Source organism: Pongo abelii, chromosome X (genome assembly GCF_028885655.2).
Source record: "Pongo abelii isolate AG06213 chromosome X, NHGRI_mPonAbe1-v2.0_pri, whole genome shotgun sequence".
NCBI lineage: Eukaryota > Metazoa > Chordata > Mammalia > Primates > Hominidae > Pongo > Pongo abelii.
The window spans coordinates 108,359,150-108,384,750 of NC_072008.2; the positions used below are offsets into that span (position 1 = coordinate 108,359,150).

Below are 25,601 nucleotides of genomic sequence, written 5' to 3' on the forward strand. Positions count from 1 at the left end.
TATAATAATTTCAGTGTTGCTATTAGAATAGCTATACTTCCCTAATGGCAAGGCATTGTTCATGGGCTAGGGTCCTTGTGCGTGACTTGGTTTTTCTTCAAGATTAATTCTCTTGAAGTAGACCCCACCCCAAATATTAACTGAAAATATTCTTGGGTCAGGCCTCCCCACCAGTTCTGCAAATGTATGCTGTCTCAAGTAGTAGAGGTAGGCTGAGATCTTTCCCATAGCATTTTCAGGCTACACTGAAAATAGACATCTGTTGGGCCAATTTCACCATATAGTTCACCAGACCAACCTCAGCCTAGTTGTTCCTGACTACAGGGAACTTTAATTTCTGTGTATAACCTTTGAAACTTTGGGATAGAAGAAGGGGATACATTATAAGAAAACACAGGGTTTGGCTCAGCCTTGACCAAAAGAGAAGTCTCAGAAGGAAGCTTTGCTTGAGGCCCATAAAGGACAGTATAGAGGCAAGTAAAACTAAATAGACAAAAACAAGTCTGTGACCATGGTGATTGAGACAGACAAGAGGAGAACAGGCAAGTGATAGGCTGGTGTGCAAGTTCATGAGCATGCTTGGGGGTGGTGGGTGGGATTTGGAAGAAAAGAGTGAGTATGATGAGTGAGCACGGTTGCATCTGTATCGTGGACTTAATGCTTATAGATTATTTGGCTCTGACATTTAGATTTCAGGGGTAAGTCAGGGTTACACAGGTGCTAGTGTAGGCACTGAGGAGTGGAAAGATGACTGTTGTAATTTATTGAACTAGAATCAATTATAGGAGGAAATAAATAGTGCTTAGCAGTCAGAATATCTTACTTCAATCTTTTATTTGCTCAAAGGTTTTAAAAATAATAATCTATTTGATACATACCCATACAAAGCTAACACATGAAAAGCTTAAAGTAGGGCCTTTATCACTTCAGTACATACTAACCAATACAAGACCATGTTTTCTAAGAGTACTGACAACAAATTGTCCAACACACATTTTAAAGTCTCACACAGTAAAATTTGTCAGCTTTTGGTAGAACCATTCCTCTGTCAGTAAATATCTTGGAATAAAGATCCTAGCACCTGCAGAATTACGACAGAAGCTTGTGCAAGTGTGATTTTGGACATAATTATAAAACAGTAAAGGGGATTGGTGGCTGTATTGGTGAGATGAGCCCTAAAATATTTCTCAGAGACTGAAGCACAGGTAAAGAAAGGCAGTGGGAATAGAATTCATCAGGATGGTGAGTGTATTCTGTTCCTAATCCTGCTAGTGTTACCAACCAACACAGTGGGTGGGTTCAGTCATTTGACATCAACCCCATGATCACAGCAAGGATTTAGTAAGGGGATTTATTACTTGTAACAAAGTAATGAGAACACCAGGGATACTTCCCAAAATAATGTCTCCCTGAGATGGGGGCTGGGTCAGGTTTTCATAAGCATTGGGTATTAAGGGTATATCCTGATGGCTTTGGATCTTACAATGAGGTGATGCTGAGAGGCATGATCTGACCAGATCCTGCCATCCAGTGTCCACTTCTTAATTCATCCCTGGTCCTAATTCCAAACACTTACATTCTCCCTCTGATTGCATGCTTGGTTCATCTGAGGATGCTCAGGTAACATGATCTGAGGGTCCCTGGCAACTGAAAGACAATGCACAACTTTGTTATATAAAAGTTAAACCAGATGGGTCTGGTGCTGCTACCCTGTAACCAGTTACCATACATGGAATGGCTTAAAATAATACCAATTTATTATTATCTTACAGTCCTGGAGGTTGGAAATCTGCAAAGGGCTTCACCACACTAAAATCAAGATGTTGCCAGAGGAGCTATCCCTCTGGCATTTCTAGGGAAGAATCTGTTTCTTTGTCTTTTCCAGGTTCTGGAGACAGCCTGTATTTCTTGGATCTTGGCTTCCTTCCATCTTCAAAGCCAACAATGACAAATGTAGACTTTTTCATGCTGCTTCAATCTGACATGGAGTCCCTGCCTTCCACATCTAAAGTACCCTTGCAATTACATTGGCCAAGATAACCCAGAATAATCTTAAATTAAACTCAGCTGATTAGCAATCTTAATGATCCTTTGTCAGGTAATATAAAATGGTACATGTTCTGGCGAACAGGACATGGACATCTTTAGAGGACCGTTACCTGCCAAACACAATGAGGGTAGCGTCTAAATGAGTTTTCAAATGGACAACAGTAACAACATCAACTTGGTGTTTAACCACATTGCTCTGTCTGTCCCATGCAGGAAGCAGGGAAAGGAGGGGCTCAAGAGTAGAGGACAGATGTGGGGGTGAAAGAAGAGGATTCAAAAGGAGCCAGGTTGCTTTGTCTCGGGGAGGGGGGTGCACGGTGGGATCCTCTCCTGAGAATGACTGCTGAAACAATAGGTAGTTGTGGCAGGTGGCTGAGATTCAAGCTGGTTTGAATACCAGCCACATTTCCACACTGCCAAATATCATGGCAAGAGAAGACTTGACAGGGAACCGAAGAGGAGCCAGGACCATCCCTACCTGGTGGCATCAAAGAGAGGGGACTGTTATGACCTCCTGCGGGTCCTGACAGGGAAAGGTCCTCTTTTGGGGGCAACTGTGGCGACGGCCCAATGCCAACGTGAGCCACCATTTGAAATGAGAAACAGCGGTGTGGCAGAAAGAAATGAGTCTGGTGCAGACCAGTGGTTGGTTTCCTAGGGTTAGAGGTCTAGGTCTACCTTCTTTTAGAAGACGGGCAGTGGTGAGTCCTTGATGGGAGCCCCCTGCCCCGGAGTTCACTTAAGAGCAAGTGTACCTTCCTCCCCTGCGTGGCTCCACGAAGCTGGGAAAGAAACGCACAGGACGACCACCCTAGAACCCCGGGCCTGTCTGGACTGAAATCGCCTCTCCCCTCCCACACTGCAGTGCTGACACCCCCTCTCCCATTAGCATCCAGGAAGGAGGGTGAGCAGACTAGGGAGAGAGAGAGTGCAAACACCCAGCAGTCCTTATAGGGGGGCGGTTGGGGCGGGGGTGCAGACACATCACGGGACGGTTTGGTATCCATCCGCTGCTCCCTCCAGCGCGGCTCTTCGCGACCTCGCGATCCTGTCCCCCGCCCGACCCCGCAGCCGCACGCCGGTGCCATATATTATAGCAGCGCCAGAAATGTGGTGGTCGTCGCCACTTTAGGGTCCGCGGGGTCCTCCTGAGGCAGCCTGGTGCCAACCCGCAGGCCCAGGCTGGGGCTCGTCCTGGCCCCGCCCACCTCTGGGTCGGAACTATGGTGGTTCTGTGAGGGGGGCGTCAAGTACTTTCGCGCCGTATCCCTCCGCCCCCCTTCCCGACACCCTCGCGGAGAGCGGTTCTTGCCGCATCCTGCGCAGCCCCTGCCCAGTTTGGTGCAGAGGCGTGGGGGGCGGGACTCATCTTTGCCATTCGGATCGCTGGGAAAGAGCTGGGAATCCAACTGAAGAGCAGCCAGAGGAGAGCTGAAGAGAGGAGGGGGAGGCCGATGACCTGGGCCCTGGGCCTCTGAAGGCAAGTAGGGGTGCGTGAGGTGGGGGGCCGTGATTTGGGGGTGGTCCGCCAGGGTGGACCGGCTGGCAATCTTCCCCCCGGACCCTGACAGCCTGGCAACGAGGAGACTATCCGTTCGGAGCCGGGCGCTGGAGAGAGGTGCGCAGTGCCCGAGATCCCTGGCTTTGGGGAGGCGGTGACTGGTGCGGTCCAGGCCGGACCAAGGGCTGAGGGGCTGGCTCCAGAGGCACCGTCAGATCGTCTGGAGGAGAACCGCGCTGACCTCTTCCCAGCCAGCTTTGCAGGCGCCCGCGCGCCGCCCTCGACGGTTTCTGTACCGAGAGACGGCTGTGGGGGAGGCTCCTGCGGGAGAAATGGCCAAACGGGAGCCGTTTTGGGGGGCGCCTAGGGAGGCCCTCGTGGGCCAGCGTCCCAGCTCTGTGCCTAGCCCGCGGGAGGTGGGTCGCGTTCGCTGTTCCGGGCCCTGATTCCGGAAAGGGGCCTGTGGGGCCCCGTGTCCTGGGTGCTGTCCCTTCCCACAGGCTCCAGGTTGATGTCAAAGTCTTCTGTCTGCGCGGTAGGTCTGGCGTATTCTGACAGGACTCAGTGAGCATCTGTAGAGGAGAGGCTTGAAACAAAGGAGGAGCACGAATATTGCCTGGATTTCTGGAGGTGTGTGGGGATGTGGGGTAGGTGCCAAACACTGAAGAACCGAATCGGGGTGGGGGACTGCGACCAAAGCAGGTCAGGCATCCAGGAGCACCTCCTAATCTTCCCCTCTCTAATGGTGTTCCAGGCGCTTCCCCCACCTTCCATCCCCATCTGCCTCCCCCACAGTCCTAAACTGGGGGCTTGAAAGGGTGAGCTTTGGAGGTAGGGGTGATGAGGGAGACATACTGACAAGTACCAATTCACAACCTGTTTTCTAGAATATGCGGCGCCCTTCCCCCATTTTATGCTGCGCAGAGCAAGGGGATGTGGCGCACCTAGTGGTCAATCCTCAGAATTGGAGAAGGGAGTAATGGGAAGAGTATGACGTCAAGAGAAGGAGTTCTTATCTCTAGAACCTTGAAGCAGGGCCTAAAGAAAACGAGAATATTCCACCAGCAAAACCCCGAATGTTGAAAGACAGATATCAATAATATGGGGATTCTTATCCTTAGCGTTGGTCTGTCTACCAAGGGCTTTACTGCCACCCTCATTTCATGTCTTACTTTTTCATCTGTTTGTCCATAGGCCTGCTTTAAGGCTGGCCAGTTCTGCAAGAAAGGCAAGGAGGAGGAGACTGGCTCACACCTCTGGAGGTTGGTGAGAAGGGGGAGGGGGCAATTCAGGGGACAGTTGGAGAAAGAGAGCATAGCAGGTGGCTTTGAGACCAGTGGGTGCAGACCCACTTCTACTCTGCTGGATTTGCACAGTGCCAGCATCCTTTTTATTTCTTGCAGGAGACATGAGATAGGTGTAGGTTGGGTTGTGACTCAGAAAGACCTGAGAGCAGGGACCAGGACACAGGAAACCATAGATATATTGAACCCTTGAATGGGAAGACAGATATTTGTCACAGGGGCCAGAGTGCTTGCCTATCTACCATTCTCCATTCTCTCCTGTATGTTCACTTGTCTGTAGGACCCCCTTCTGTCAGCTGTGGGGCTTGACACTACTTGAACAAGAAAAAGAGGGGGAAACTGCACCACATCAGTGAAGGTTGGTATGAGAGCGGGTATACTTTTGGGTGGGGTAGTGGAGACCAGCATGGGTCCGGGAGTGATTAGGGTCCAATCTGGGGGCTTCTTGGCCCCTCCCATTGCCAACACACTTTCCCACCATTGTTGGACCTGTTTTGTAGGAGGCAGCCAGTCCAGAGAGACTTTCTCAAAGCCCAGCTGTCCCACCTAGCATTCAACATCAGTCTCACTGTGTATGTCTCTGCATGGGGTGACACAATTGGAAGAGACTCAAAGCCCCATTTCATTCTCTCTCCCTAGATCCACCTCCAGTGGCTGCTTTGCTGGTGGTGGAGTTGCTGCTGACAACCACCCTCAACGGGTCTGCACCCATCCAGGAAATCTCTGTCTTCCTCAAGCTTGGTTGTGCCTGTTCTACACTCTATCTGTATTATTGAATTACTGACTGAGACTGTGTTTGGGAAGGAGGCTGAGTGACTACTGGACTGGATATTGACTCTAACTCTTGTTTCCAAGCTTATATCCTCAATCACCTAAAGATCAGAGTGTGAAGAAACAAACCTGTGACAGATCTGTGGTTGAGGTTTAGACTGGGGGAGGAGTATATTACTGGACTTTCTTTGTAACTTGTACCATGACTGGAGCAGAGATTGAGTCTGGTGCCCAGGTCAAGCCTGAAAAGAAGCCTGGGGAAGAGGTTGTAGGTGGGGCTGAGATAGAGAATGATGTCCCTCTGGTGGTCAGACCCAAGGTTAGGACCCAGGCCCAGATAATGCCTGGGGCAAGGCCCAAGAATAAGTCCAAGGTTATGCCTGGAGCAAGCACCAAAGTTGAGACAAGTGCAGTGGGTGGGGCACGTCCTAAGAGTAAGGCCAAGGCAATACCTGTTTCACGATTTAAGGAAGAAGCCCAGATGTGGGCTCAGCCCAGGTTTGGTGCTGAAAGATTGTCTAAGACAGAGAGAAACTCCCAGACCAATATCATAGCCTCTCCACTTGTCAATACTGATTCTGTGTTGGTTGCTAAAACAAAGTACCTGTCTGAGGTTAGAGAACTGGTTAATACAGACACTGAGAGCTTTCCTAGAAGGAAGGCCCATTACCAAGCAGGATTCCAGCCTTCTTTTAGGTCAAAGGAGGAGACCAATATGGGGTCCTGGTGCTGTCCTAGGCCTACATCTAAACAAGAAGCCTCTCCTAATTCTGATTTCAAATGGGTAGACAAATCTGTGAGTTCCTTGTTCTGGAGTGGAGATGAGGTCACTGCAAAATTTCATCCTGGGAATAGGGTAAAAGATAGTACCAGATCCAGGCACATGGCCAATCAAGAGGCTAATACCATGTCTAGGTCCCAAACTAACCAGGAGCTCTATATTGCATCTAGTTCTGGTTCTGAAGATGAGTCTGTTAAGACACCCTGGTTCTGGGCCAGAGATAAAACCAATACCTGGTCTGGGCCCAGGGAAGATCCCAATAGCAGGTCCAGGTTTAGGTCTAAGAAAGAAGTCTATGTTGAATCAAGTTCTGAATCTGAGCATGAAGACCATTTGGAGTCCTGGTTTGGGGCTGGAGAGGAGGCCAAATTCAGGTCCAAAATGAGAGCCGGGAAGGAGGCCAATAACAGGGCCAGGCATAGGGCCAAGCGAGAAGCTTGCATTGATTTCATGCCTGGGTCTATAGATGTAATTAAAAAAGAGTCCTGTTTCTGGCCTGAAGAAAATGCTAATACCTTTTCAAGGCCCATGATCAAGAAAGAGGCCAGGGCCAGAGCAATGGCAAAGGAAGAGGCCAAAACCAAGGCCCGAGCCAGGGCCAAGCAAGAAGCCAGGTCAGAGGAGGAAGCCCTCATTGGGACCTGGTTCTGGGCTACAGACGAGTCCAGCGTGGCAGATGAAGCCAGCATAGAGTCCAGTCTACAAGTGGAGGATGAGTCCATAATTGGGAGTTGGTTCTGGACTGAAGAAGAGGCCAGTATGGGGACGGGGGCTAGCAGTAAATCCAGACCAAGGACTGATGGGGAGCCTACTGGTGATTCCTTATTTGGGGCTAGGGAAAAGACCAGTATGAAAACTGGGGCTGAGGCCACCTCTGAATCTATACTAGCAGCTGATGATGAACAGGTCATTATTGGTTCCTGGTTCTGGGCTGGTGAAGAGGTCAACCAAGAGGCTGAGGAAGAGACCATTTTTGGGTCGTGGTTCTGGGTCACTGATGCAGCCAGTGTGGAATCTGGTGTTGGGGTCAGCTGTGAGTCCAGGACAAGGTCTGAGGAAGAAGAGGTCATTGGTCCCTGGTTTTGGTCTGGAGAACAAGTTGATATAGAGGCTGGAATCGGAGAAGAGGCCAGGCCAGGAGCTGAAGAAGAGACAATATTTGGGTCCTGGTTTTGGGCTGAAAACCAGACCTATATGGATTGTAGGGCTGAAACTAGCTGTGACACCATGCAAGGGGCTGAGGAGGAGGAGCCCATTATTGGGTCCTGGCTTTGGACCAGAGTAGAAGCTTGTGTGGAGGGTGATGTCAACAGCAAGTCTAGCCTGGAGGACAAGGAAGAGGCCATGATACCATGTTTTGGAGCCAAAGAAGAGGTCAGTATGAAGCATGGGACTGGTGTCAGATGCAGATTTATGGCAGGGGCTGAGGAGACCAATAATAAGTCTTGCTTCTGGGCAGAAAAAGAACCCTGTATGTATCCTGCTGGTGGAGGAAGTTGGAAGTCTAGGCCAGAGGAGGAAGAGGACATTGTCAATTCATGGTTCTGGTCCAGAAAATACACAAAGCCAGAGGCCATTATAGGGTCCTGGTTATGGGCTACAGAAGAGAGTAATATAGATGGGACTGGAGAAGAGGCCAAGTTACTGACTGAAGAGGAGACCATAATCAATTCCTGGTTCTGGAAAGAAGATGAAGCCATTTCAGAGGCTACTGACAGAGAAGAGTCCAGGCCAGAAGCTGAGGAGGGAGACATTATTGGTTCTTGGTTCTGGGCTGGAGAAGAGAACAGACTAGAGCCAGCTGCTGAGACTAGAGAAGAAGACAGGCTAGCAGCTGAGAAAGAAGGTATTGTTGGGTCCTGGTTTGGGGCCAGAGAACAGACCATTAGAAGAGAGGCTGGGTCTTGCAGCAAATCCAGTCCTAAAGCTGAAGAGGAAGAAGTTATTATTGGGTCCTGGTTCTGGGAAGAAGAGGCCAGTCTGGAGGCAGTGGCAGGAGTCGGCTTTGAGTTAAAGCCTGGGACTGAGGAGGAAGAAATCACTGTTGGGTCCTGGTTCTGGCCTGAAGAAGAAGCCAGTATAGAGGCTGGATCTCAGGCAGTAGAGGAGATGGAGTCAGAGACTGAAGAGGAAACCATTTTTGGGTCCTGGTTCTGGGATGGAAAAGAAGTCAGTGAAGAAGCAGGACCATGCTGTGTATCCAAGCCAGAGGATGATGAAGAGATGATTTTTGAGTCCTGGTTCTGGTCTAGAGACAAAGCCATTAAGGAAACTGCAACTGTGGCCACCTGTGAGTCCAAGCCAGAAAACGAGGAAGGGGCCATTGCTGGGTCTTGGTTTGAGGCTGAAGATGAGGTAGATAACAGGACTGACAATGGAAGCAACTGTGAGTCCAGGACATTAGCTGATGAAGATGAGGCCATAGTGGGGTCCTGGTTCTGGGCAGGAGATGAGGCCCATTTTGAATCAAATCCTAGCCCCGTGTTCAGGGCCATTTGCAGGTCCACGTGTTCAGTTGAACAGGAGCCTGATCCTTCACGCAGGCCTCAGAGTTGGGAGGAGGTCACTGTTCAGTTCAAGCCTGGTCCATGGGGTAGGGTCGGCTTCCCATCTATAAGCCCCTTTAGATTTCCGAAAGAGGCAGCATCTTTATTCTGTGAAATGTTTGGGGGCAAACCCAGGAACATGGTACTTAGCCCAGAAGGGGAAGATCAGGAATCTTTGCTTCAGCCTGATCAGCCTGATCCTGAGTTCCCATTTCAGTATGATCCTTCCTACCGGTCAGTCCAGGAAATTCGAGAGCACCTTAGGGCCAAGGAGAGTGCAGAGCCTGAGAGTTGGTCCTGTAACTGCATACAATGTGAGCTGAAAATTGGTTCTGAAGAGTTTGAAGAACTCCTTTTATTAATGGAAAAAATTCGGGATCCTTTTATTCATGAAATATCTAAAATTGCAATGGGTATGAGAAGTGCTTCTCAATTTACCCGAGATTTCATTCGCGATTCAGGTGTTGTCTCACTTATTGAAACCTTGCTTAATTATCCGTCCTCCCGAGTTAGAACAAGTTTTTTGGAAAATATGATTCGTATGGCCCCACCTTATCCAAATCTAAACATGATTCAGACATACATATGTAAAGTGTGTGAGGAAACCCTTGCTTATAGCGTGGATTCCCCGGAACAGCTGTCTGGAATAAGGATGATTAGACATCTCACTACTACTACTGACTATCACACACTGGTTGCCAATTATATGTCTGGGTTTCTCTCCTTATTAGCTACAGGCAATGCCAAAACAAGGTTTCATGTTTTGAAAATGCTACTGAATTTATCTGAAAATCTTTTCATGACAAAAGAACTACTCAGTGCTGAAGCAGTGTCAGAATTTATAGGCCTTTTTAACAGGGAAGAGACAAATGACAATATTCAAATTGTTCTTGCAATATTTGAGAATATTGGCAACAATATCAAAAAAGAAACAGTGTTCGCTGATGATGATTTCAATCTTGAGCCGCTTATTTCTGCATTCCACAAAGTTGAGAAATTTGCTAAGGAACTGCAAGGCAAAACAGACAATCAAAATGACCCTGAAGGGGACCAAGAAAATTAGTAATGGTTAATTGCTGGCCTCAGATTGTCCTTATGTTCCTGAGTTATGATCCTTGAGTAATGCTTTGATTTTAACAGTTGGTTCTGTGTTGCAACATATATCTTTAGTGCTGACACTAACTTTGTCCAACTCTGTCTGTAAGCTGGAGCATTTTTCTGATGCCAACTGAATATTAGAGCTGAAAACACATTTGTTGATATTTGTCTTGTCCAGATTGTGATGTTCAGTATTTGAGCTTATAGTGAACTGAGCGATCATAAATAAGCCACCCTTCTGATTGTCATTCTACTGTATATATATATATTTGAGTGTTGTTTGTGTTTCAATAAAGTTCTATGTTAAAGTTGGCAGAAATCACCCTTCTTCTTGAAATTAAAATACAGACCCAATGATAACACATGAACACACATAGAGATAATTAATATATGAATAATATGTTCCTTTCAAAAGTTTTTTCTCAGCTTTAAACGCAAAAATTACCAGGGGCTGCTATGTAGGGCATACTTCAGAGAAAAAGTAGCTACTTCGGTTGGACTCTGAAGTTTTGGAAAGATATTGGTGGTGTAAAAAAAAAAAAACATGGAGTCAGGAAAAATTTTCCTATGGGAGTGAGGTATCCTGTTTGCCTAGAGTGAGTGAGAGGAATATATTGAGCAACATAGAGGATGACATAAGTTTTAAAGAGCTGAGGATTTGCATTTTACAGCTCAAAGTACAACTGCTGCTTCCATACTACCTAAAGGGCAAAAGAATAAGACAGGAAAGCATAGGGATTTGATTGAGTCAGGAAGACAATTTAATCATGATGGTACCATGGTAAGCGTTAAGGCAACATTATACAGCCATTAAACATGATGATGTATAGGGTTTTAGAAAAAGCCCTGACACTTTTGATATTTCATATAATAGAGAACACTGGTGTCATACATGGAAAGTATGATCCCATTTGAAAAACAAATGTGAATAAATTGACCAAACTCATATGAAATGTATATTATCTAATAATAGAAAATTCTACAATGATATAAAATGTATCAAAGGAATGAAGAGGTAAGAGAGACTACAATTTCAGAAGAACTGGCTTGTCAATTAAAAATTTAAAATTATTTAAAGGACCAAACTGCAAAATTACCAAAGTTCCTGAGTTCATCCCACATGTATTTTTACACTTAAAAAGGTTGGAACATATATGTTCAGACAGTAGCAAGAGACAGGGATAAAGTCGGTTTGGGGAGAGAGTCCAGGATAACAGGAAATATGCAAAGTTTTATTTTCTCAGGAAAAAAAAATAGATAGTGACCCTTTTACATTTGGTTTGCCTCAGGATGCAAAGTGCTTTTTCCCACCTGATCTTATTTCTCATTACTTACTATTTCTGGTTCATTATAAATGATATAAATTAAATTCCAATATGATGTTAGTTTGCTAAGGTTTACGAAAGCAGGGCAAAGTGTCAGTTTTGCCTCCCTTCACAAATCAAAAGTTTTCACAGGGATCATCCTACTGGTGCAAATTGGAGTTTGAATGTTTGTTTTGCTTACCAGCATTTTTCAAGACAGATCTTGCGTGTGTTTTAGTATGTCGCTCGAGTCGTATACAAAATATTACAAATCACTTCATCTCCCAAATCCTCATCGAATGTTCCTCGCCAGCCCAGTGATCCTCCAGAGCAAAGCCCGGCCTTCCTTCCAGCTGTCTGGGCCAGGAGCTTGAGGGTCTTCTAGCAAGCACCCCGGAGGCTGTCTTCTGACTGTCATCCAGGGCTGTGGCGAACTAGCTGACTGCGCAGTCACGTGGAGGGGGGAGGGGCTGACGGTGAGTCATGTGACCAGGCTCTGGGTTGAGCCGGCCTAGAGGAGTGTTTTCTTACACCCAGAAAGTACAGGAAAGGCGGACGACAACTGTGCTCCTCAGAGCGGGAGGTGGGGGGAACGGCGGAATGTTAAGGTGGGTAGGTGTCTCTCCATGCTTCATCAGCCTGAAAACTAATTTCTCAGGCGACCGGAATTACAGCATTTCTTAGTAGAGGAAACTATCCCTCAGCCAACCGCTAGCGGTCTTAGACGGTCTGTCTTTTGTCCAGGAGCTCAAGAAGCAGAGACTCTACCTGCCCGAGGCGTTCCTGAAGAGAAGCGGCTGTTGCTATTGGAGGAGGTGGGTGCAAGGACAGCAGATGCCATCCCTGAGAGGCAGTGACTGAGACTAGATGAGGGTGCAGGTAGTGCCTCGGATCCTCCGGCTGCCTCCTGCCTTTTGAACGTCCCAGGGCTCCCAGCCCAGCGCCTTGTGTTTCTATGTGTGGGTGGGAGAGGTGGGCATATGGATGGAGTTGGCTTCAGGGGAGCCCAGAGAAGGGAAATGGTGAAGTGACAATTCGTGAACACGTGTGGTGCTGGATCAGGAAAGGTAAGGGTGGGGATGGGAACCATGGGCTATGCTACTGCTGTCTTCCTCCCACCAAGTAGGCACTCACTCTGCTCTCTGTCTGTGTGCTTACTGGCAGTATTCAGGCAGTGGGGATGGCTGATACCAGCTCAAAACTGGCAGAGGGTGGAGGAGGGCAGGAGAAGAGAACACATGCATCTGCCTTTTGCTCCAAGGCTCCAGGTGGCTGGGGATGCAAGAGAGGAATGAACCTCAATCCGGGCAGTTCTAGGAAAAGAAGGAGGAGACATAGACTCGAGGGGAGGAAACCTAGATGCTGTGGGCCCTTCACTTAGGATTTCTCATTAGGATACTCCAAGCTTCTCGACCCCCAAGGGGATTCCTGGATCTCAGCCACATGCAGCAGGATCTCATTCCCGCTGAGGGACACAAAGTGGGTTGCTGCTCCATGTGACGCTGTCTCTCCCTGCTGTCTTGGGCCTTAGAGGAGGGTCTGGGGACCACCTACAGAAACTGCTTCATGGATAGTCTCATAGTTTCCCCTCTGCATATCCTTTGCTCCCTTGTGTTGTGATCTCTGCTCATTCCTTAGGACGTATTTCTTTGGTCTCATTCCAGGTAGCAGTCCCATGGTAAGTCCTTGTCCTCTTTCACATTGAGTATCCTCCTTTCCCCCTGCCCCATGCATCCACTGGGTACCAAGTGAAAGAAAATGGTTCCTCTCCCCACAATACTTCTGGGATAGAATGTGTGGATTTTTCACACCAAGCAAGTCTCTTATTTGAGGACACCAGCTAGGTATCCTACAATTTAATTCAATTCTGACACTATCCAGAGTTAGTGCAGACTTCTCTGGTTAAGGGCTCATTCCCATAAGGCTGACCTCCCCCACTTCAGACAACAGTCACAAGTAATGGATCTCAATGTTACCCACACTTCTGTCTGACTTAGCTACTAGTTGGGAGTTCTCACAACCCCCTCCTCAGGTTCAATAATTTGCTATAAGGACCCACAGAACTCAGGGAAACACTACTTCCTATTATTGGTTCATTATAAAGAATATAAATTAAAAGCCAGATGAAGAGGTACATATGGCAAGATCCAGAAGGGTTCCAAATGCAGAAGCTGCCATCCATGTGGATTTGGGGTACACCACCTTCCCAGAATATGAATGAGTTCACCAACCTGGAAAATCTCAGACAGTTAGGGTTTTTGTAGAGGTTTCATTACGTAGATATGATTGATGAAATCATTGACCATTGGTGATTAGCTCAATCTCCAGCCCCGTCCTCTCCTTGGAGGTCAAGGGGTGAGGCTGAAAGTTCCAACCCTCCAATCATGTCTTAGTGGGGGAGGGGGAACATGGACATCTGCCTTTTGCTCCAAGGCTCTAGCTGGCTGGGAATCCAAGGGAGGAATGAACCTCAATTTTCAGCTCTAGGGAAGAAAGGAGGAAACAGAGACTCAAGAGGAGGGAACCTAAATGCTTTGGGTTCTTCACATAGGAATTTTCATTGCGATACTCTATGTTTCTCAACCCCCAAGTCGATTTCTGGATCTCAGCCTCAGGCAGCAGCATCCTGAGGATCTGCCCTGGATATGAGGCCCTGAAAGGACCCAGTCTCAAACTGTGCTCTCAACAGTTCCTTTTCATCTAATGACAAGGGTTGCTGCTCCATCTGAAGCCCCCTCCTCCTAAAGTCCAGGGCCTCAGAAGAGGGTCTTTCTGAGAACCACCTACAGAGACTGTCTTACAGATTCCCCTCTGTAGACCCTTTGCTGTCTTCCTTGTTTCAGTTTTATGGCCAATGCTTTAGACTTGGTGATTTGCACCTATTCTTGGTGACACCTCCTAGTTGGTGTTGAAGCCTTTTGGTCATAGCTCAGGTCTATGAGATAGCCACATGATACCAAATTCTTTTAGGAGAATATGTTAGAAAAAATAAATTATTAGTCCTATTAACCTCTATATTTTTTGCATTTTACAGATTTGAAGCCAACTCATAAATGTCTTCCACATTATTTTTTACAGCTGCATAGTACTTTATTGTGTCACTACCATAATTTATTTACTCACTTTCCTATGAGTGGACATTTGTTTCTAATATTAAGCTATTACAAATAATACTGTAAGGAATAACCTTGTGAAAATATACAGTATTTTTGTATGTTCGGACGTGTATCTTCACAGATTCCTAGATCTGGTGCTGGTAGGTCAAATAATAAGTGCATGTGTGTAGTTTTATTAGGTATTCTCAAATTTCCCTGCAAAGGGGTACTATAAGTATTTACTGCCACCAGCAATATATGTGAATATCTGTTTTACTACAGCCTTGTTAATCAGTTTCTTATTATTCTTTTGACATTTGTACAGTATCTGATGATTTAACCTCTCATTCCTGATGTTACTAATTGTGTCTTCTCCTTCTCTCTCTTTTTAAAAATTTTTCTGCCTAGAGGGTTATCAATTTTATTGACCATCTCAATGAACTAGCATTTAGTCTTATTGATTTTCTTTATTGTTTTACTGTTTTCTATTTCCTTGGTTTCTCCCTTCATATATATTATTTCTTTTGTTTACTTGGTGTTTAAGTTACTCTACTTTTTCTGGTCACTTAAAGTAGAAACTGAGTCCATTGATTTGAGACCTTTCTTCTTTTCTAATATAGGGATTTTAGTACTGCAAATTCCCCTCTAATACTACTTTAACTATATCTCACAATTTTTGATGTGTTTTCATTTTTCTTCAGTTTGAAATTACTTACTGATTTCTCTTTGAGTTTGTTCTTTGATGCAAGAGTTAGTTATTTAGATGTATACTGTGTAGTTCTCAAGTATTTGGGGACTTTTCCAGTTATAGATTTCTAATTTAATTACACTGTAGCCAGAGAACATACTTCGTGTAACTTGAATCCTTTTAATTTACTGAGACTTCATTTATGGTCCAGAATATGGTCTATCTTGATAAATATTCTATGTGTACTTGAAGAGAATGTGTATTCTTCTGTTATTGTGTGAATTGTTCTATAAATGTCAGTAAGGCCCAGTTGGTTCAGAATTATTTTATTCTATTTTATTTTATTTTATTTTATTTTTATTTTTTTATTTTATTATTATTATTATTATTATTATTATACTTTAGGCTCTATGGTACATGTGCACAACGTGCAGGTAAATTACATATGTATACATGTGCCATGCTGGTGCGCTGCACCCACCAACTCGTCATCTAGCATTAGGTATATCTCCCAATGCTATCCCTCCCCACTCCCCCAACCCCACAACAGTCCCCGAAGTGTGATGTTCCCCTTCCTGTGTCCATGTGTTTTCATTGTTCAATTCCCACCTATGAGTGAGAATATGCGGTATTTGGTTTTTTGTTCTTGCGATAGTTTACTGAGAATGATGATTTCCAATTTCATCCATGTCCCTACAAAGGACATGAACTCATCATTTTTTATGGCTGCATAGTATTCCGTGGTGTATATGTGCCACATTTTCTTAATCGAGTCTATCATTGCTGGACATTTGGGTTGGTTCCAAGTCTTTGCTATTGTGAATAATGCCGCAATAAACATACGTGTGCATGTGTCTTTATAGCAGCATGATTTATAGTCCTTTGGGTATATACCCAGTAATGGGATGGCTGGGTCGAATGGAATTTCTAGTTCTAGATCCCTGAGGAATCGCCACACTGAATTCCACAAGGGTTGAACTAGTTTACAGTCCCACCAACAGTGTAAAAGTGTTCCTATTTCTCCACATCCTTTCCAGCACCTGTTGTTTCCTGACTTTTTAATGATTGCCATTCTAACTGGTGTGAGATGGTATCTCATTGTGATTTTGATTTGCATTTCTCTGATGGCCAGTGATGGTGAGCACTTTTTCATGTGTTGTTTGGCTGCATAAATGTCTTCTTTTGAGAAGTGTCTGTTCATGTCCTTCGCCCACTTTTTGATGGGGTTGTTTGTTTTTTTCTTGTAAATTTGTTGGAGTTCATTGTAGATTCTGGATATTAGCCCTTTGTCAGATGAGTAGGTTGCGAAAATTTTCTCCCATTCTGTAGGTTGCCTGTTCACTCTGATGGTAGTTTCCTTTGCTGTGCAGAAGCTCTTTAGTTTAATTAGATCCCATTTGTCAATTTTGGCTTTTGTTGCCATTGCTTTTGGTGTTTTAGACATGAAGTCCTTGCCCATGCCTATGTCCTGAATGGTAATGCCTAGGTTTTCTTCTAGGGTTTTTATGGCTTTAGGTCTGACATTTAAGTCTTTAATCCATCTTGAATTGATTTTTGTATAAGGTGTAAGGAAGGGATCCAGTTTCAGCTTTCTGCATATGACTAGCCAGTTTTCCCAGCACCATTTATTAAATAGGGAATCCTTTCCCCATTTCTTGTTTTTCTCAGGTTTGTCAAAGATCAGATAGTTGTAGATATGTGGCATTATTTCTGACGGCTCTGTTCTGTTCCATTGATCTATATCTCTGTTTTGGTACCAGTACCATGCTGTTTTGGTTACTGTAGCCTTGTAGTATAGTTTGAAGTCAGGTAGTGTGATGCCTCCAGCTTTGTTCTTTTGGCTTAGGATTGACTTGGCGATGCGGGCTCTTTTTTGGTTCCATATGAACTTTAAAGTAGTTTTTTCCAATTCTGTGAAGAAAGTCATTGGTAACTTGATGGGGATGGCATTTAATCTGTAAATTACCTTGGGAAGGATGGCCATTTTCATGATATTGATTCTTCCTACCCATGAGCATGGAATGTTCTTCCATTTGTTTGTATCCTCTTTTATTTCCTTGAGCAGTGGTTTGTAGTTCTCCTTGAAGAGGTCCTTCACATCCCTTGTAAGTTAGATTCCTAGGTATTTTATTCTCTTTGAAGCAATTGTGAATGGGAGTTCACTCATGATTTGGCTCTCTGTTTGTCTGTTATTGATGTATAAGAATGCTTGTGATTTTTGCACATTGATTTTGTATCCTGAGACTTTGCTGAAGTTGCTTATCAGCTTAAGGAGATTTTGGGCTGAGACAATGGGGTTTTCTAGATATACTATCATGTCATCTGCAAACAGGGACAATTTGACTTCCTCTTTTCCTAATTGAATACCCTTGATTTCCTTCTCTTGCCTGATTGCCCTGGCCAGAACTTCCAACACTATGTTGAATAGAAGTGGTGAGAGAGGGCATCCCTGTCTTGTGCCAGTTTTCAAAGGGAATGCTTCCAGTTTTTGCCCATTCAGTATGATATTGGCTGTGGATTTGTCATAAATAGCTGTTATTATTTTGAGATACGTCCCATCAATACCTAATTTATTGAGAGTTTTTAGCATGAAGGGTTGTTGAATTTTGTCAAAGGCCTTTTCTGCATCTATGGAGATAATCATGTGGTTTTTGTCTTTGGTTCTGTTTATATGCTGGATTACATTTATTGATTTGCATATATTGAACCAGCCTTGCATCCCAGGGATGAAGCCCACTTGATCATGGTGGATAAGCTTTTTGATGTGCTGCTGGATTCTGTTTGCCAGTATTTTATTGAGGATTTTTGCATCAGTGTTCATCAAGGATATTGGTCTAAAATTCTCTTTTTTTGTTGTGTCTCTGCCAGGCTTTGGTATCAGGATGATGCTGGCCTCATAAAATGAGTTAGGGAGGATTCCCTCTTTTTCTATTGATTGGAATAGTTTCAGAAGGTATGGTACCAGCTCCTCCTTGTACCTCTGGTAGAATTCGGCTGTGAACCCATCTGGTCCTGGACTTTTTTTGGTTGGTAAGCTATTGATTATTGCCACAATTTCAGCTCCTGTTATTGGTCTATTCAGAGATTCAACTTCTTCCTGGTTTATTCTTGGGAGGGTGTATGTGTTGAGGAATTTATCCATTTCTTCTAGATTTTCTAGTTTATTTGCATAGAGGTGTTTGTAATATTCTCTGATGGTAGTTTGTATTTCTGTGGGATCAGTGGTGATATCCCCTTTATCATTTTTTATTGCATCTATTTGATTCTTCTCTCTTTTTTTCTTTATTAATCTTGCTAGCGGTCTATCAATTTTGTTGATCCTTTCAAAAAACCAGCTCCTGGATTCATTAATTTTTTGAAGGGTTTTTTGTGTCCCTATTTCCTTCAGTTCTGCTCTGATTTTAGTTATTTCTTGCCTTCTGCTAGCTTTTAAATGTGTTTGCTCTTGCTTTTCTAGTTCTTTTAATTGTGATGTTAGGGTGTCAATTTTGGATCTTTCCTGCTTTCTCTTGTGGGCATTTAGTGCTATAAATTTCCCTCTACACACTGCTTTGAATGTGTCCCAGAGATTCTGGTATGTTGTGTCTTGGTTCTCGTTGGTTTCAAAGAACATCTTTATTTCTGCCTTCATTTCGTTATGTACCCAGTAGTCATTCAGGAGCAGGTTGTTCAGTTTCCACGTAGTTGAGTGGTTTTGAGTGAGATTCTTAATCCTGAGTTCTAGCTTGATTGCACTGTGATCTGAGAGATAGTTTGTTATAATTTCTGTTCTTTTACATTTATTGAGGAGAGCTTTACTTCCAAGTATATGGTCAATTTTGGAATAGGTGTGGTGTGGTGCTGAAAAAAATGTATATTCTGTTGATTTGGGGTGGAGAGCTCTGTAGATGTCTATTAGGTCCACTTGGTGCAGAGCTGAGTTCGATTCCTGGGTATCCTTGTTGACTTTCTGTCTCGTTGATCTGTCTAATGTTGACAGTGGGGTGTTAAAGTCTCCCATTATTAATGTGTGGGAGTCTAAGTCTCTTTGTAGGTCACTCAGGACTTGCTTTATGAATCTGGGTGCTCCTGTATTGGGTGCATATATATTTAGGATAGTTAGCTCTTCTTGTTGAATTACTCCCTTTACCAGTATGTAATGGCCTTCTTTGTCTCTTTTGATCTTTGTTGGTTTAAAGTCTGTTTTATCAGAGACTAGGATTGCAACCCCTGCCTTTTTTTGTTTTCCATTTGCTTGGTAGATCTTCCTCCATCCTTTTATTTTGAGCCTATGTGTGTCTCTGCACGTGAGATGGGTTTCCTGAATACAGCACATTGATGGGTCTTGAGTCTTTATCCAATTTGCCAGTCTGTGTCTTTTAATTGGAGCATTTAGTCCATTTACATTTAAAGTTAATATTGTTATGTGTGAATCTGATCCTGTCATTATGATGTTAGCTGGTTATTTTGCTCGTTAGTTGATGCAGTCTCTTCCTAGTCTCGATGGTCTTTACATTTCGGTATGATTTTGCAGTGGCTGGTACCAGTTGTGCCTTTCCATGTTTAGTGCTTCCTTCAGGAGCTCTTTTAGGGCAGGCCTGGTGGTGACAAAATCTCTCAGCATTTGCTTGTCTGTAAAGTATTTTATTTCTCCTTCACTTATGAAGCTTAGTTTGGCAGGATATGAAATTCTGGGTTGAAAATTCTTTTCTTTAAGAATGTTGAATATTGGCCCCCACTCTCTTCTGGCTTGTAGGGTTTCTGCCGAGAGATCCACTGTTAGTCTGATGGGCTTCCCTTTGATGGTAACCCGACCTTTCTCTCTGGCTGCCCTTAACATTTTTTCCTTCATTTCAACTTTGGTGAATCTGACAATTATGTGTCTTGGAGTTGCTCTTCTCGAGGAGTATCTTTGTGGCGTTCTCTGTATTTCCTGAATCTGAATGTTGGCCTGCCTTGCTAGATTGGGGAAGTTCTCCTGGATAATATCCTGCAGAGTGTTTTCCAACTTGTTTCCATTCTCCCCGTCACTTTCAGGTACACCAATCAGATGTAGATTTGGTCTTTTCACATAGTCCCACATTTCTTGGAGGCTTTGCTCATTTCTTTTTATTCTTTTTTCTCTAAACTTCCCTTCTCGCTTCATTTCATTCATTTCATTTTCCAGGGCTGATACCCTTTCTTCCATTTGATCGCATCGGCTCCTGAGGCTTCTGCATTCTTCACGTAGTTCTCGAGCCTTGGTTTTCAGCTCCATCAGCTCCTTTAAGCACTTCTCTGTATTGGTTATTCTAGTTATACATTCTTCTATATTTTTTTCAAAGTTTTCAACTTCTTTGCCTTTGGTTTGAATATCCTCCCGTAGCTCGGAGTAATTTGATCGTCTGAAGCCTTCTTCTCTCAGCTCGTCAAAGTCATTCTCCGTCCAGCTTTGTTCCATTGCTGGTGAGGAACTGCGTTCCTTTGGAGGAGGAGAGGTACTCTGCTTTTTAGAGTTTCCAGTTTTTCTGCTCTGTTTTTTCCCCATCTTTGTGGTTTTATCTACTTTTGGTCTTTGATGATGGTGATGTAGAGATGGGTTTTTGGTATGGATGTCCTTCCTGTTAGTTTTCTTTCTAACAGACAGGACCCTCAGCTGCAGGTCTGTTGGAGTACCTGGCCGGCCGTGTGAGGTGTCAGTCTGCCCCTGCTGGAGGGTGCCTCCCAGTTAGGCTGCTCGGGGGTCAGGGGTCAGGGACCCACTTGAGGAGGCAGTCAGCCCGTTCTCAGATCTCCAGTTGCGTGCTGGGAGAACCACTGCTCTCCTCAAAGCTGTCAGACAGGGACATTTAAGTCTGCAGAGGTTACTGCTGTCTTTTTGTTTGTCTGTGCCCTGCCCCCAGAGGTGGAGCCTACAGAGGCAGGCAGGCCTCCTTGAGCTGTGGTGGGCTCCACCCAGTTCAAGCTTCCAGACTGCTTTGTTTACCTAAGCGAGCCTGGGCAATGGCGGGCGCCCCTCCCCCAGCCTCGCTGCCGACTTGCTGTTTGATCTCAGACTGCTGTGCTAGCAATCAGCGAGACTCCGTGGGCGTAGGACCCTCTGAGCCAGGTGCGGGCTATACTCTCCTGGGGCACCGTTTCCTAAGCCCTTCGGAAAAGCACAGTATTCGGGTGGGAGTGGCACCCCTGGAAAGGGAACTCCCTGACCCCTTTCGCTTCCCGAGTGAGGAAATGCCTCGCCCCTGCTTCGGCTGGCGCACGGTGCACTCACCCACTGACCTGCACCCACTGTCTGGCACTCCCTAGTGAGATGAACACGGTACCTCAGATGGAAATGCAGAAATCACCCGTTTTCTGCGTCGCTCGCGCTGGGAGCTGTAGATGGTAGCTGTTCCTATTCGGCCATCTTGGCTCCTCCCCTCTATTTTATTTTATTTTCTAAGTTCCAGGGTACATGTGCAGGATGTGCAGGTAAATGTGTGCCATGGTGGTTTGCTGCACCTATCAACCCATCACCTAGCTATTAAGCCTGGCATGCATTAACTCATTTTCCTAATGCTCTCCCTGCTTGCTGCCCTCCCCTGACAGGCCCCAGTGTGTGTTGTTCCCATCTCTGTGTTGATGTGTTCTCATTGTTGAGCTCCCACTTATAAGTGAGAACCTGCAGTCTTGGGTTTTCTGTCTCTGCATTAGTTTGCTAAGGATAATGCCTTCCTGCTTCATCCATGTCACTTCAAAGGACATGATCTTTATGATTTTTATGGCTGCATAGTGTTCCATGGTGTACATGTACCACATTTTCTTTATCCAGTCCATCACTGATGGGCATTTGGGTTGATTCCACATCTTTGCTATTGTGAATATTGCTGCAGTGAGCATACATGTGCATGCATCTTTATAATAGAATGATTTATATTCCTTTGGGTATATACCCAATAATGGGATTGTTGGGTCAAATGGTGTTTCTGATTCTAGGTCTTTGGGGAATCGCCACACTGTCTTCCACAGTGCTTGAACTAATTTACATTCCCAACAACAGTGTAAAAGCATCCCTATTCTTCTGCAACCTCACCAGGATCTGTTGTTTCTTGACTTGTTAATAATCGCCAGTCTGACTGGTATTGTATGGTATCTCATTGTGATTTTGATTTGCATTTCTCTAATGATCAGTGATGTTGAGCTTTTTTTTCATATTTTTTTGGCCACATTTATGTCTTCTTTTGAAAATTGTCTGTTCATTTCCTTTGCCCACTTTTTAATGGAGTTGTTTAGTTTTTCTTGTAAATTTAAGTTTCTTGTAGATTCTGGATATTAGACCTTTGTCAGATGGACAGACTGTAAAAGTCTTCTCCCATTCTGTAGGTTGTCTGTTCATTCTGATGATAGTTTATTTTGCTGTGCAGAAGCTCTTTAGTTTTATTAGATCCCATTTGTCAATTTTTGCTTTTGTTGCAGTTGCTTTTGACATTTTTGTCATGAAATCTTTGCCCATCCCTATGTCCTGAATGGTATTGCCCAGTTTTTCTTCTAGGGTTTTTATAGTTTTGGGTTTTACATTTAAGTCTTTAATCCATTTTGAGTTAATTTTTGTATATGGTGTAAGGAAGGGGTCCATTTTCAATTTTTGGCATATGGCTAGCCAGTTCTGCCAGCACCATTTGTTAAATAGGGAATCCTTTCCCCATTGCTTGTTTTTGTCAGGTTTGTCAAAGATCATATGGTTGTAGATGTGCGGTTTTATTTCTGAGTTTTGTATTCTGTTCCATTGGTCTGTGTGTCTGTTTTTGTGCCGATACCATGCTGTTTTGGTTACTGTAGCCTTATAGTATAGTTTGAAGTCAGGTAGCGTGATGCCGCTAGCTTTGGTCTTTTTACTTAGGACTTTCCCGGCTACACGAGCTCTTTTTTGCTTCCATATGAATTTTAAAATTGTTTCTTCTAATTTTGTGAAGAATGCCAATGGTAGTTTAATGGGAATAGCACTGAATCTATAAATCGCTTTGGGCAGTATGGCCATTTTCACAATATTGATTCTTCCTATCCATGAGTATAGAATGTTTTTCCATCTGCTCATTTCATCTCTGATTTCCTTCAGCAGTAGTTTGTAGTTCTCCTCGAAGAGGTCCTTCACTTCCCTTGTTAGCTTTATTCCTAGGTATTTTCTTCCTTTGTGGCAATTGAAAATGGGAGTTCATTCATGATTTGGGTCTCTGCTTGTTTGCTGTTGGTATGTATGAATGCTTGTGATTTCTGCACATTGATTTTTTATCCTGAGACTTTGCTGAAGGTGCTTATCAGCTTAAGAAGATTTTGGGCTCTATTGATAGGGTTTTCTAGGTATAGGATCATGTTATCTGCATACAAGGACAATTTGACTTCCTCTCTTCCTATTCGAATATACTTTATTACTTTCTCTTGCCTGATTGCCCCGGCCAGAACTTCTAATACTATGTCGAATAGAAGTGGTGAGAGAGGGTATTCTTGTCTTGTTCTGGTTTTCAAGAGAAATTCTTCCAGCTTTTGCCCATTCAGTATGATATTGGCTGTGGGTTTGTCATAAATGGCCCTTATTATTTTGAGATATGTTCCTTCAATACCTAGTTTGTTGAGAGTTTTTAACATGAAGGGATGTTGAATTTTATCGAAGGCCTTTTCCGCATCTATTGAGATAATCATGTGTTTTTTTCTCTTTAGTTCTGTTTATGTGATGAATTACATTTATTGATTTGCATATGGATTCGGTTTGCTAGTATTTTACTGAGGATTTTTGCATGTATGTTCATCAGCGATATTGGCTTGAAGTTTTCTTTTCTTGTTGCATCTCTGCCAGGTTTTGGTATCGGGATGATGCTGGCCTCATAAAATGAATTAGGGAGGAGTCCCTCCTTTTCTGTTGTTTGGAATAGTTTCAGAAGAAATAGTACCAGCTCCTCTTTGTACCTCTGGTAGAATTCAGCTGTAAATCCATCTGGTCCTGAGATTTTTTTTGGTTGGTGGGCTGTTTATTACTGCCTCAATTTCAGAACTTGTTATTGGTCTGCTCAGGGATTCAACTTCTTGCTGGTTCAGTCTTGGGAGGGTGTATACTCCAGGAATTTATCCATTTCTTCTAGATTTTCTAGTTTATTTGCATAGAGGTGTTTATAGTATTCTCTGGTGGGGTTTTTTTTTTTCTATTTCTGTGGGGTCAGTGGTGGTATCCCCATTATCATTTCTGATTGTGTTTATTTGAATCTTCTGTCTTTTCTTCTTTGTTAGTCTAGCTAGTGGTCTATTTTATTGACTTTTTTTATATATATAAAAAAACAGCTCCTGGATTCATTGTGCAGTGGTGCGATCTCAGCTCACTGCAAGCTCCGCCTCCTGGGTTCACACCATTCTTCTGCTTCAGCCTCCCGAGTAGCTGGGACTACAGGCGCCCGCCACCACGCCCGGCTAATTTTTTTTTGTATTTTTAGTAGAGATGGGGTTTCAGTGTGTTAGCCAGGATGGTCTCAATCTCCTGACCTTGTGATCCGCCCGCCTTGGCCTCCCAAAGTGCTAGGATTACAGGTGCGAGCCACTGTGCCCGGATTCATTGAATTTTTGAAGGGATTTTCATGTCTCTATCTCCTTCATTTTTGCTCTCATCTTGGTTATTTCTTGTCTTCTGCTAGCTCTGGGGTTTGTTGACTCTTGATTCTCTAGCCTTTTTGTTGTGATGTTAGGGTGTCGATTTGAAATCTTTCTAGCTTTTCAATGTGGGCATTCAGTGTTATACATTTTCCTCTTAACACTGCTTTAGCTGCATCTCAGATTCTGGTACATTGTCCCTTTGTTCTCATTAGTTTCAAAAAACTTCTTGATTTCTGCCTTAATTTCATTATTTACCCAGGAGTCTTTCAGGAGCAGGTTGTTCAGTTTCCATGTAGTTGTGTGGTTTTGAGTGGGTTTCAATTCACTCAACTCTTAATCTTGAGTGCTCTGTGGTCTGAGAGACTGTTATGATTTCAGTTGTTTTGCATTTGCTGAGGAGTGCTTTACTTCCAATCATGTGATCAATTTTAGAGTAAGTGCCATGTGCTGCTGAGAAAAATCTATTTTCTGTTGTTTTTGGGTGGAGAGTTCTGTAGATACCTATCAGGTCCATTCGGTCCAGAACTGAGTTCAAGTCCTGAATATCTTTGCTAATTTTCTGTCTCAATGATCTGTCTTATACTGACAGCAGGGAATTAAAGTCTCCCATTGTTATTTTGTGGGGGTCTGAGTCTCTTTGTGGGTCTTTAAGAACTTGTTTTATGAATCTGGGTGCTCCTGTATTGGGTTCATATATATTTAGGATAGCTAGCTCTTCTTGTTGAATTGAACCGTTTACTATTATGTAATGCCCTTCTTTGTCATTGTTGACCTTTGTTGGTTTAAAGTCTATTTTGTCAGAAACTAGGATTCCCACCCCTGCTTTTTACTGCTTTCCATTTGCCTGGTATAATTTCCTCCATCCCTTTATTTCAAGCCTGTGTGTCTTTG

General features: G+C 44.0%; 1 protein-coding gene across 20 annotated transcripts in view; it reads left to right on the forward strand.

Annotated features, from left to right (window-relative positions):
- GPRASP1 (G protein-coupled receptor associated sorting protein 1) overlaps positions 1–25,601 on the forward strand; it is a 315,299-nt gene that overhangs the window by 52,484 nt on the left and 237,214 nt on the right. For 16 of the 20 annotated variants that reach the window (XM_054544880.1, XM_054544883.1, XM_054544882.1 and 13 more), the window contains exons 2-7: positions 1,886–3,529; positions 4,090–4,180; positions 4,745–4,812; positions 5,135–5,212; positions 5,494–11,962; positions 12,099–12,169. In XM_054544880.1, coding sequence (XP_054400855.1) covers positions 5,828–10,015 — 4,188 coding nt within the window. In that variant the 5' untranslated portion in view covers positions 1,886–3,529; positions 4,090–4,180; positions 4,745–4,812; positions 5,135–5,212; positions 5,494–5,827 and the 3' untranslated portion in view covers positions 10,016–11,962; positions 12,099–12,169. The other 4 variants (XM_054544890.2, XM_054544887.1, XM_054544888.2 and 1 more) reach the window with 4 other exon arrangements.